At 45.9% G+C, this 13,230-nt stretch overlaps 1 protein-coding gene across 2 annotated transcripts in view; it reads right to left on the reverse strand.

The window, feature by feature from the left end:
- lig1 (ligase I, DNA, ATP-dependent) overlaps nucleotides 1-13,230 on the reverse strand; it is a 42,650-nt gene that overhangs the window by 13,621 nt on the left and 15,799 nt on the right. For both annotated transcript variants that reach the window (XM_079348429.1, XM_079348428.1), the window contains exons 15-20: nucleotides 11,532-11,631; nucleotides 11,257-11,342; nucleotides 10,228-10,343; nucleotides 7,436-7,531; nucleotides 3,399-3,509; nucleotides 1,756-1,827 (exon numbers count right to left, since the gene is read on the reverse strand). In XM_079348429.1, coding sequence (XP_079204555.1) covers nucleotides 1,756-1,827; nucleotides 3,399-3,509; nucleotides 7,436-7,531; nucleotides 10,228-10,343; nucleotides 11,257-11,342; nucleotides 11,532-11,631 — 581 coding nt within the window. The remainder of the gene's footprint in view (nucleotides 1-1,755; nucleotides 1,828-3,398; nucleotides 3,510-7,435; nucleotides 7,532-10,227; nucleotides 10,344-11,256; nucleotides 11,343-11,531; nucleotides 11,632-13,230) is intronic.

Here is a 13,230-nt window from a genome sequence, read left to right on the forward strand (position 1 = left end):
TACCAGCTCAAATATCTACCCACACACACACACACACACACACACACACACACACACACACACCAAACACACACACACACTTTCAGAGTATTCTCACTGATAAACAGTCACGACAGCTTTGAACACACATACAAACACCCACACACACGAGTACAGTCTCATACCGGCAGAGAAAAAAAAAAACACACAACCTTAGTTGCACAATGAGCCAGTTTACAGCCTCCTACCTGCTGTGGGATTCAGAGGATTCTGAATTTGTGCTGCAAATTGATCAAGTCGCCTCTCTTCAGTAACTCTTTGAAAAAAAGAAAACCCTCAAACCACTCTGAAAGGACGCTGTAAGAGCGAGCACACTCACACACACACACACACACACACACACAACGCAGCGTGGAAAACACTCCCTGTGTTTAGCTTCCATCATCTACTGAAGTTCACGTGTTTTATTCTTCAACCTGCTTTTGTTCACAATCAGAGTTAATCTGATCACCTTCCCTTCAGGTCAACGCTCAAATCTGCACCTCTCTCTCTCTCTCTCTCTCTCTACAGGAGATCAGACAGGAAGTGCTCAGAGTCTGAATCTGAGGGTAAATGATTTGATCCAGAATCGATTCAATGTGATTCTGGATTCCTAAGTGAGTAAATCCTTCAGGATCTATTTTCTTGTTTTTACTGATTGAAAGAGCAGAGGGTGAGTGATCGGCCCGCCTTGACTGACCAGTATAGAAACCACGGCAGACGCAGTGTGTGTGTGGCTTGTCGTCCAGTCACACTCCACTGTTTTTGTACTTTTAGAAAAACTCTTCTGACGTTGGAAAAGTCACAAACTGTTTGAGAAACCTCGCTTTGTAAACTGTGTATTAATGTAGAGTCCTCACTGCTCTTTTTTTGTCTTTAAAAAATGAAGAGGGGGGGAAAAGCCCCTAAAATAGCATCAAGGACACGTGACCTTGTTGGCTTTTCCCCCGGGGGGGAAACACGGCGAAGCCTCCGCAGGCCAAGCGCAGAGATTCAGAGCCGAGAGGAATCCTTTAAAAATAAATAAACAGAGTCCCGAAAGGAGAGCAGACATAACGTGTGTGTGTGTGTGTGTGTGTGTGTGTGTGTGTGCAGAGACAAATTAATTCATAACATTTACATAAATGCCATATTAGGTGTGAAGCAGCAACAAAACGGCACATCTTAAGAGTCACTGCTGCTCTTTTTTTTTTATTCTGTTGTTTTGTTTACGTCCACCTGGGAAAACTCGCACGCCATTGGCTGACAGAAGCAGTCACTCATTTGCATTTTGTTTGGCTGACTTTTAGGAAATTAGCTGAAAAACTGCAATATAGGGACTCACACACACACACACACACACACACACACACACACACACACACACACACACACGTTAAAAAGCCCACATCCCTCTCTTTTTCATACCTCCATACTCACACACTCTCAGACACACACACACACACACTCTCTCTCTCAGACAAACACACACACTCTGCTAGAATTACAATGAGCATTACAATCATTATCTAGTTACGGCCTCCAGTAGCGCCATCATTGGCATTCAGGGCCGTTCTCTGCATCTCAGAGGTGCAACGAGCACACTCGCAAACAATAAACACACACACACACACTCTCACACACACACACACACACACACACACACACACACGCGTATGAGGCAATTTTAAATGACAACAGGAGCGCTGACAGAGATCCCAGGGTGGTATTTTCCTCATCATCAGCACCGGGCCTTACCTCGCCGTTGAGATAGAGGAGGTCGAAGGCGTACACACACACTTGGACTTTGATCTCGGAGGCATCCACGTCCTGCAGGGAAACATCAACACACACACACGCACACACATTGAGAATTTTTCCCTTGACAAAAATATGCAAACAGACGCATCTTCTTCACAAATGGCGGCAGCAGACCTTGGGACTCGTTACAGAGCTCTTTGATTCCTCTTCTTGTTGCTGTTAATAACTCAGCCTTAACAGTCTCACCTCCACCTCTTAACAACATCGCACCTCCTTGTCGTCCTTCTCCCTGCTCTCAATCCCCCTCTGCTGCTCCTTCCACTTTTAGATCCAACTTATTAACTCTGCCAAGGAGGCGATGGGAAACAGCACTGGCTCATTATTAGAGAGAAAGCTCCGGCTCGTTATCGGGGCGGTAATGTGGACCAGCAGGGTCGTTCTTTATCACGACCGTGACCACAGCCGAGACGCTGCAGTGGCTGACCTACGGCGTGCATGAATGGACCAATCAGCACGCGACAACCAGTAATGGGATGAATACAAATAAACGCTCTGATCACGTCAGCACTCAGAGTCCGACTGAAAATGCTTCAAGGATTTGTGAAGACGCAGCGACCATATTTGGTATTTCCTCCTTTATCTCTGCTCCACTATAGTCACGCGTTTTCAAAAATGGACTGACCTGGAAGCGGCTTCTGAAAGTAACGATTCGGTCTCTTCCTATCAGACGATCGATACATCGATAGATCGATAGATACTTTATTGATCCCGAGGGGAATTCAAGCATTTCAAGTATCTGGATGCATGACGAGCTCTCACTGGTGAACGGATGTGATCACAAACACAAAGGGAAACGCTTCTGCAGCCTTCAAACCTGACGGATTTGTTTCCAGATGCATCCCCTTCTTCTCCTCATCCACTCCCTCATTACCCCCCCCCCCCTCGCCCGTTAATGATGTTTAATTAGCTCATATCGGGTTTCATCTCCTCGTCGACATTTTTCATTTTGGGGCTGGGACGCTCGCAGAGGCAGAGAACGGAGAAGATGATGCCATAAAAAAAGAAAAAGAAAGAAAAAGCCTGAAGGGCCTTACAATCAGTTTGTGCACCAAACCTTCATTACAAATAATCGGGAATTCACAGTGGCGGTCGCAAGGAAAAAAAAGAGAGAAAGAAACTCATCAGGATGATCATTTTCAACCAATTCTCATCAAGTTCTAAATATCTGAACCCTCGTTTCTTCTTTCCTAATTTACCAAGACGTCATCATGTCGATTCAAAGGGACACGACCGGCGGCGTGGAAAGAGGCCGTTATTTTGATCAAACCTGGAAAAACACCTCTCTGACATTTGCAATCTCACACTGCTTCCCCCCCCCCCCCCCCCCCCCCCCCCGACTCCTCTGTCTCCTACTTATCAATCTTCCCTTTTCTCTCCGTCTGCTCCTTCGCCGTCCATCTACCTGCATCTGCCGGATCATTTCCCCCTATTATCTGCCTCTCCAGCTCCCCTCCTGCTTTTTATCTCCGTCTTGTTTTCCTCCCTTTAACCTTTTCACTTCTGCATCTTCGCCCGCGAGCTATTCATTCATTCATCCCTCCCCTCCCTTCTTCTTTTAATCTAGTCCGTTTGATTCGTACCTTTCTCTTGCGCGTGGTGAGGACCTGGAAGGGCTGGATCTGCTTCTTCTCGCGATCCCACGCCACCGCCTCCGAGTCCAGAACGCAGGACACCACAGAGTCCTTCTTCACCTTTTAAAAGAATTAAAATGAAGACAGACAGAGAAAAAAAAAAAGAAAATTAAAAGACATTTTACTTAGTGGAGAAATGAGGATTTTCATTATAAATAAGCCAGAGGATGTTATTTGTCTGCTCTCAGAGGACTGAGTGGAAGTTTTATTGTGAAGGGAAAAAAAAAAAAAAAAAACCTTTAGCTTTTTAAAAGGAATGGACACAGGCAATCAAATTGAAGACATGCTCGGGCTGTTTCAGGACCTGAAGATGCCCTCCATTTGTTTGGAAAGGTTGAGGAAGTCAACACATTAACATTTCTCCCCCCCCCCCTCCCCTCCCCCTCCACACTACATTTATTACTGCTGCATCTTCAACTTCCAGCAGCGACCAAAAGTGTGGAACGCGCCTCCTCGTTTGGTCCGATGCCCACGTTGTGCCAAAAGCCAAACGCTTCACATACAGACAGTTTTTGTTTCTTTAAAAATTTCTGCAAGAACTTAAACAGCTTTGGCAGCTGATAAAAAAAAGAAAAGAAACAACACTGATAGCATTTAGGCCGGGGATAAAAAACATCTATGAGCAGATTATATTGACGACGGCAGCTGCTTTATCAAGATCACAGAGAGCATCTGCTAATTATCGCAGCCACCAAAGCGTCTGCGTGCAGCTTAGCCGTGTTAATCTCTCGCGCATTTGGTCGATTTCAGGGCCACGAAGACGCTTTGAATTGACAAGTCGAGAGCGGATCAGAGAGCGACATCTGACAGGTGATCAGAGGAAGCAGAAGAAGACGACAACGCAGCATTCGAGGTAACAGGTTGTTTTCCAGGCAGGCGAAAAAAAACCCAAACAAACAGTTAAACTATTAAAGGTCATCAAACGAGGTAATGCGTTAATTAACAATTGATTAATCTGCATTAATATTTATGTGTTAATATTTTAATACTAATTCGTAATTAGAGGCGATGAGGACCTGTGGTAGCTGTGGGAAAATGAGTTTTTCCTTCATTATTATGCAAAATAATGCAGCAAGGTGCCGGAGAATCTAATCAGAGCGTCTCCTCGGTGCAGAGAGCGAGAAGATTCACTCCGCCTTTGTTCCTTTAGTTTGTTCAAGAAAAAACATAATGTCAGGGAAAAACACCCAGATTGACTCGAATCCTTCAGGAGAAAAAAAACAAACTAATATCTGCAAATCAATTTCCTTCATGAAAGCTTCATTTAAATGATGCGACAAGAGGGCCGATCACGGCCAATTAAACGGCATCATTTAGGAGTAAAGTTGAGACAAACACGATGAAAAGTGTTTAAAGCTCAAGTTAAATGATGCCATCACTTCTTTCACCGCAAACTTCTCCCTCCGTTTAATCGTTTTTAACAACACGAGACGCGAGAGCCGGGAGATGATGGTGAGAGGAAGGAGGTGAGAGACGTTAAAAAAAAACTAAAAAAACAACAGGTTTAGGAGTGTCGAGAGGATGAAGAGGAGAATGTGAAAGGAAGGTTTTTACAAAAAAAAAAAAAAAAAGATGTTGAAAGAGAGTGTGAGAGACAACTGGTGAGAAGGGAGCCGGAGATGAGGTGGAACTGGAAGCAAGAAGAAAGAAGGAGACAGCGGTGAGGAGAACGGACAGGCAATGAGTGGAGGGAGGAAAAAAAAGAGAGAATATTTAAAGAGTGTAGAGAGAAACCCGAGGAGCGCTGAGAGGGGACGGGTTTAAAAGAGGCAGAGAGAGAGAGTGAGAAAAGGTACAAAAAAACCCGCAGACAGAGCGAATCAAAGGGCTGAAAAAAAAAAAAAGATAAGAGAGACAAGAGCGAACAAGACAAGGGTGAGAGGAGAGGTGAGAAGGAGAGCGGCGAGTAGCCGGGGACGGAGCCGGTTTCATCAAGAAGTAATGAAGAGGTGATTAGAAGGAGGGACGCGAGACAGCGACAGGTGGACGGAGAGAGCGAGCGAGCAGGTGAGAGCGACAGACAAAGAGTGATTTTTCTTCTTCTTTCCTTTCTTTAAGTTATGAGGAAAGAAAAAGGGCGTTAGAGGAAGGAGAGAGGCGAGTGACGAGACATGATTAAAGACTGAGAAGTTTGGAAGCTCTGCTCTCTCTCTCTTCTTCTTCTTCTTCTACACATCCTGCATGGACTGCTCTGCTCTGTCATGACTTCACTCGGCGACGTGAAAAGTGGTCAAATGTTTGCTGACTGGAGTCGTCATGAATTTTAAACCTCGACATGATAACTAGATAAGAGTGAGAGCCTGTGTCAATACAACAGCAACACATCTATTGGTAATTCTTCTCATATTTAGCCTTTTTTTTTTCCTGCACTGATACAAAAAGACAAAATTCATATTCTGAACAAAAACAGAAATCCAAAACATCTCGTTTCACTTCTTACATTTGAATAACAAAAACTGTAAACTGTCTAAATGTGTTCAAATACGTTACATCAGTGCTCTCTCTCTCTTTTTATGGCACATTTAATTAAAAATATGAAGTTCTGAAGTGTCAAACTCACTGATCATTGAAGCAGCAGAGGTTTGAAAGTGTGTTTGTTGATTTTCTTCTTCTTGTGTAAAAGCACATGGAGTCGACGTCGCTATGAAACGCGCTCGACAAATCAAATCAGCGCCGAACAGGCCGGCCTGCACTTTGGGCTTGTCGTCTGCTGGAAATGTTCGGAGTCATCATGAAACATAAAACACGAGCGGGGCGAAGGGAGACTCTGGACTTTACTTTTAAATGACACATCGCTCTCCTCGCTTCCCAAAAACACGACGAGTCGCTCAGTGACGCTGCAGAGCGGGGAAGACGACCCCGCTCTGTCACATATCGGTTTACACAAACAACAATTCTCACTTTCAACATGTGTGAATCCCCTCCTCAGGATGCGTCACCTACCTCTCTGCTTGTCTTCATTCAATATCAGCTTTCACTGATTTACCCATCACTACTTTTTTTTTTTTTTCTTTTTAAGCATTTTGGGAAACAGGGTCGTGAAATAAAAAAAATTTAAAAAATCGCCTGAATAATCAAGTCGAGTCGATTCTTCATCTCTCCTGAACCCACCTGAGTGCGGACTTTTTCAGAGAAACAAAAACCTTCTCATTTTGAAGCAGAAGCTAACGAGCGTGCAACACGCTCCGCTGATGAAGCACAAACACGTGTTCGTGAAATCCGGCCTTTTTCTAATTCATCACATTCAATAACTCAACCTGATTAGCCGACGCCGGGCGGGACCTGTCTTTAAAGTATTGACATGTCAATAACGGCCCGTGTGTGTGTGTGTGTGTGTGAGGCTGGATGAGATCGGAGGGAGTCCAGGCTTTGTTACATTTTCTGAAAAACACACTCAGCAGGAGCAGAGGGTGAGCGTGCTCGGTTAACCCCCCAGAGCAAGAGTCCTCTCTCTCTCTCTCTCTCTCTCTCGCTCTCTCTCTCTCAGCAGCTTTGATTCTGATTTAAACGTCAGGTGTTTTTAACATCATTTAACGAGGTGAAGTTTCTCCACACAGCAGCTTCACAGTGTCCACAACAGACACCTTTAAAAAAAAGAAAGAAAAAAAAAAAAAGCACAAAAGACGTCAAAGAAAAGGATCCAATACACTTTGAAGGTGGGTTTCAAACAGACACTGAGGAAGAGGAGGAAGAGGAGGAGGAGGAGGAGGAGGAGGCGTAGAACAGATGAGAGACAGTTGGAGAGACGCGTGCAGAACGACGAAGCGAGCACGTTAAACGTATGCAGTCGTTATCCGCTCCGCTGTAAAAGCTCTAAAAGGCTCCACGCCGGCGCCTCCCTCCCACGAGGCCGAGCGGCTGCAGCAGCACGCTCCGTCTATGTGTGTGTGTGTGTGTGTGTGTGTGTGTGTGTGTGTGTGTGTGTGTGTGTGTGTGTGTGTGTGTGTGTGTGTGTGTGTGTGTGTGTGTGTGTTCGGGAGGTTTACCTTGGGGATGCGAGCGATGATGTCGGGGTATTTGCTGGTGTTGTCTTCCTGGTTGCGGCTGAATATTCGCACCTCGCCACTCTCCAGGATGTGAATCTGTGGTGGATGAGGAAAAACAAACATGGACGATAAATAAAACATCAGAAAAAGCGGTCAATGTTGGAGGGAAAGCTTCGACTTTAACATTCTGTTAGATGGCGGTTTTGTGATTAATGCACCAAGTGAAGGAAAAGAGGCGCTGCCAACAAACTCGGGGGACCAATGAAATGTAATTCACTGCCAGCGCACAAAAACATCAGACTTGAAGTTATGAGGCGGTCGCGGTGTCAGACTGCGGCTTTGCCAAGACGCATGGCAGACAACCAGCTGGGTCCCGTCCAATCAGAGCTCGACTTGCTCCTCGACTTGCTCCACGACGTGCACGAGGTCAATAATGAGGACGGTCACTTGATTGTGCAGGATCAACTTTTGTGGCGTTTGGCGAGTAAACGTTTCACACCTGGGCGGATCAGTCATGTGACGCGGTGAGTTTGCTGATTGTTGTGATTTTTAGGTGACATTAGTTCTGCAGGTTTTTTGGGTGTATGTAGGTGTTGTTGTTTATTCCCTTCGTCTTTCCGGATGAGACGCTCTGACGGCAATTATAAAAGAAGGTTTTGACAGAATTTTAGCAGCGAATTCAAGATGCTCATCTCACTGCTGCACGGCGAGGAGGGCGAGGAGGAAGAGGAGGAAGAGGAGGAGGAGGAGAGAATTTCTCATCCAACAAAAGAGGAACATCTTGAAAGATGAGATGAATGATGGCAGCATCCATTACTAAACAGTTTCTGTGTCAAGAAGCGAGCCTTGACATCGTGTCCTCGGGGGTCAGAAGCACCAAATCACACGAGACGTCACCTGCTCGCACTTCTCTGGTGTGGACTAAAAACATGGCGTCAAATCTGATCACACTTTTGATTTAGGACGCTAAAAGTTGGATGCAACATCAGGATGAAAATGGAAGACACATGCGGCGTTGTTACCGTGGCGACAGCAGTCACCTTCCGGCTGCACCATTTAAACGCATCCTTTCCTCCCTAATAAGGTCATAACGCAGCCGCTTCTGGTCAGAGAGCTCGCGAGCTAGCGCTCCGGATCCTTCAGAGTCCGACGAGCTCGAGACGAGCGACGCAGCCTGCAGAGAGAGACGACACGCTGTCGACTTTACTGAACATCGTCACGCAGTCTGAACCTTCAGCGTCTTACGAAAGGTCAAATAAGGCAGAGACAAGTGAAGGCGCTAACACGGGGTCGCGTCTTTCTCTGTAATCTCACCTGTGCAGGTGAGTCTCAGTATTATTCTGTTTATTCTAAATGCAGCCATGTGATCCTTCCTCTCTCTCTTCTACCTCAGGATCGAACGATTTAGGAATTTTTACAAATCCCAACTCAGGGTCGAAGCTGCACGGCGTCAACTTCACAAGTGTGTGTGTGTGTGTGTGTCTGTGTGTGTGTGTGTGTGTGTGTGTGTCACCCTGCAGCCTCTCACCTGTAATGAAACGAGCTCCATACATTAAATCCATATCGCTCCTGGATATTTTCAGCTCCGGCTTCCTCCTGATGTAAAACTAAACTAATTATCAGCTCCTTCTGTGTTTAAAGCTGCTGTTATTATGATTCATCGTCTGCACGTGTGTTATTTCCTCTCCTTGATCTTCTCACCTTTGTAAACGCTGCCTTTCCATTTAATCGTGTTATAATAATTCACTCTGCACACATGTCGTTGTGTTTAATCACATTTCTTTCTGCATTCCTTCAAGGACAACATCATTCGTCCCATTGAGAAATCAGAGCTGCCACACGTGCAGTTACACATGTTCTTGGCTATTCACAATATCTGACACACCCTCCCAGGTGCAAACACACACACACACACACACACACACACACACACACACAGAGGGAGTCTTTAACTAAGCGGTGAATCAAGAGTCCCCCTGCTGGCTGTTTGAGGTAACGTCCACTGCAGTGACACCACAGAGAGAGAGAGAGAGAGAAGGGGAGGACGTCATGGGGCTCTCTCTCTGTTTCTCTCTCTGCTCATCTCACTTCTTCTCAATTCAACTCAGTTCAAAGGCACTTTATTGGCATGACTGTCCAAAATTAACAATACAGCTGGAGGGGTTTACATTACACTCTCTCTCTCTCTAACAACATTTCCCCAGCCTCCCCGTCGTCCACGTTGTCTGTCTTCCAGTTCGTCTCCCTCTCCCTTTTATGTTTCTCGTCCCTCTCTCTCTCTCTCTCTTCACCTCCCTTTCTTTTTTCTTGTCTCTGGTCCACAATGGCAGAAGTAGCTTTTCTCTGCGTACGAGCCCAGGGCAGAAGCAGCAACACTGTTTATCTAAAAAGAATAAGGCGCCCGGGCAATACACACATACACACACACACACACACACACACACACACACACACACACACACACACACACACACACACACACACACACACACACACACACACACACACACACACACACACACACACACACACACACACACACACACACACACACACACACACACACACACACACACACACACACACACACCATAAAAACAGCCACGCATGTGAGCACGCAGCAGGAGTCACAAGATGGCAATACCTCACGCTGAAAGAACACAGCCCAGAGGTATTTGCATAGAAAATTCAGCAGGCATATGTTCGGTGCCAAAATGCAAGAAAAACAAACGAGATGCACTTTATCACCCACGTGCACGCACACACACACACACACACACACACACACACACCTGTGCACGCTCTCCGTCGTATTTGTACTCGCAGGTGAACGCCGCCTCGTCAAACCTCTTCATCACCTCGCCGACACCTTTGGTGGGGTGAGCCAACATGGGTCTGAGCGGCACTCCTAGGAGGGCGAGACGAGTGCAGAGAATCAGGAAAGTAAAGCACATCACAGTCTCGAATTTTTTTATGACTTTCAAACAGTTGAGAGACTAATTCTGAGTCCAGTCAGGAGAAGTTGTTTTCTTATTTGTGTGTGTCGAGCAGAAGGGGGGGGGGGGCCCTCGAGGTTATCTAAGTGAGACGACTCTTGGATGGCTGTGAAGATGAAATCCCCCCCAGCAGCTGTAAAATCACTTTCAATGACAAATTCCCACATGACACATCAGCACGACACCCACAACTGTGTTCTGTGACTAAAACCACAGTTGAAATTAGTTTGTTTGTAGTCTCATTTGGCCGTAATATGAAAGTCCTCTGACTAACAACCCCCTCGGGCTCCGCTGCTAAGTTAAGCTTAAAAAGAGAAGCAGAGGAGTGTTATAATGAAATATACCAAACAAATTGCTTTAATTGCAGCTTAAAGAGCAGCGAGCCAGTCGCTCTCTGTCCAAACTGGCTGCTGCTATCATTAAAAAAAAGAAGAAGAAAAAGGAGGGGGGGGGGGGGGGGGTAGCTCTTTGTACCGTGAACAGAACATCCCTCTCTGTGAAACAGAAAACAATTGTTTAGCTGCCAAAATAGCTGCTAGATTTGTCTAACTGACCAACAAGGGCCAATTTACTTTCCCAATTTAGCCGCATTCAGATGGTGGCTGGTATTAATTTCCTACCTTGGTGCCAAGGCGCCTTATCACAAATAGCTTGACAACAGTGTAATTGGGAGCTAATCCTTAGTTTAGTGGTATCTTTTATCTTCTCTGATAAATGACTCAACTAAAATAACTGACTCACCTCCACCGAGCCGATCAATAAAACACACACCGGTCCCCGTTTGGGAACTCACAGCCTTCTCTGCCCCTCTGATTGGCTGCTTACCTGGAGTGAGCTTGCAGTGATTGGGCAGCTCGTCTATGCCCTCTTTCAGAAGAACCGGGATGAGGACGTCGTAATTGGGCATCTCGCTGGATGGGAAAGTTCAGAGAGGGGAGGGAGGGGAGGGGGGAGAGAAAAAACAAAATAAAAGAATCAATAGCATCCAAAATGAAAGTGAGAGAGAACGAGGGCTTAAGGGGGGATAAGGCATTGTAGTGGTGTGGAGGAGAGATAGTAAAGTGATTCAAAGGAGGGGGGAGAGAGAGAGATTGAGTTACCAGTAAGTCTGTTTGAGAATGAGACTCTTCGCTTCGATCCAAGCCCGCCTGCTCTCGGCGCTCATCCCCTTCCCAGCGTCAATCACAGCGGGAGGAAAAGCTATGAGGAAAAGAGGAGGGGGAAGAAAAAAAAAAAAAAAAAAAAAAGAGTTTCAAACAGATCTATGTAAGTGTTTGAACATTTGACAGAACTTTCATTCGACACCTGTTCTGAGACTTCAAAAGGGAGAGAAATAAACGAGACTTACTGCACACGCAACTGCTTGTGCACAGCTGCTGCAGTCGCTGTTTTCTACGACGCCACATCAAGGCGGAAAACAAGAGTTTCAGTCCCACCGTGGTTCAGTGAACACCGACTGAAAACAGGAGCTGGTCCCCTCTTTTCCCCTCAGACATTTAATAATGACATAAACTGACAAACATCTCTCTTTTCTGTTCCGCTGGGCGCCGCTCAGGGTTCGAACCAGGGACCCTCCTCGCTGTGAGGCAGCAGCGCTAACCCAACAAAGGGTTAAACGTAACCCAAAACACAGGCCGAATCTCTCGTCTTCTTAAAGTGACACAATATCTGTCAGGATCGGATGAGGACTGTTCCCCACTCTGTGCGATTTAATAAAGAAACGTTTTCTGTGAGTGAAGTCAGTGAATGCTCCGTGTGGAGGCGCTCAGGGACGTTCTGCACGAGCGATATGAACATGTGGTCAAGGTGCTCAGGCTCGTCACAGAGAGGGAAGCCTTGGTTTGCATGCTCCAGTAAGAGTTTTAAAAACGATAAACAGGTCCATTATTTTCATGCTCTGGGGAATGAAAAAAAAAACACCAAAGCTCTAAAGAACGACTGAACTTTTGAGCTTCTGTCATATTTTTGACTAAAAGCTGCAGTGAGGACAGAGAGCGCTTTCTAAAGTGCACAAATAAATTGTGTTTGTGCAGTTTAGACTGAGTGCATGTGTTTGCTCTTGACATTTTTGAGCTCACTTCAGGTGTCCAGGACTTCTTTATTTGCTGCCAAAGTTTCCAGGTTTCGAATTTTACGGATACTCCATTCTCCGTCTTCACCCGGCCCCTCCCCCTTTCTGCGCTCCCTCTGAGGCCACGCCCCCCCCCCCCTCACTTACATGCTCAAGCCCCATTGGTCCAGAAGCAGACCTCAGTTCATGCGTTGAGTGTGGGCTCATGCACGTACGGAGTCGAGAGGCCTGATTGGTTTATAAAACAGAGTGGTCTTTACAGCTGCTACAGATGTTTCTGTTTCTTTTTCAGAGCCCGTGAATTATTCATCACTGTCAGGACCCTGAAGACAATTTCAACCAACGTATTAAAAAGTGTACGTGCAGGAAATGACCAGCCCTGCCTTTAATGGCCGTGTTTGTTTGAACATCATGCAACATGCTTTGTGAATCAGAGTTTGAGGGTTAATTATTGGACACCCACACGCCCGCCCACGCCGTGGATTTTCTCCCCCAGATCATCAATAATTACGATGTGTATTTTAAATACGACTGAAAACTACTTCTTCCCCATCATTTATTCATCGCAATGGCCGACCTGAGCTCGACAAAGAACTTGCTCTTCGTTGACCCGCCTGATTAAATAACGGTTTAATAAATAAAGAAAAAAACATTACCATACCTGGCCGAAGATTAGTGAATGTTTCCCCCGCTGAGCCTCCTGCTCTAATTATGACTTATCAAAGCAC

This window comes from Symphodus melops (assembly GCF_947650265.1).
Source record: "Symphodus melops genome assembly, chromosome: 7".
NCBI classification, from domain to species: domain Eukaryota; kingdom Metazoa; phylum Chordata; class Actinopteri; order Labriformes; family Labridae; genus Symphodus; species Symphodus melops.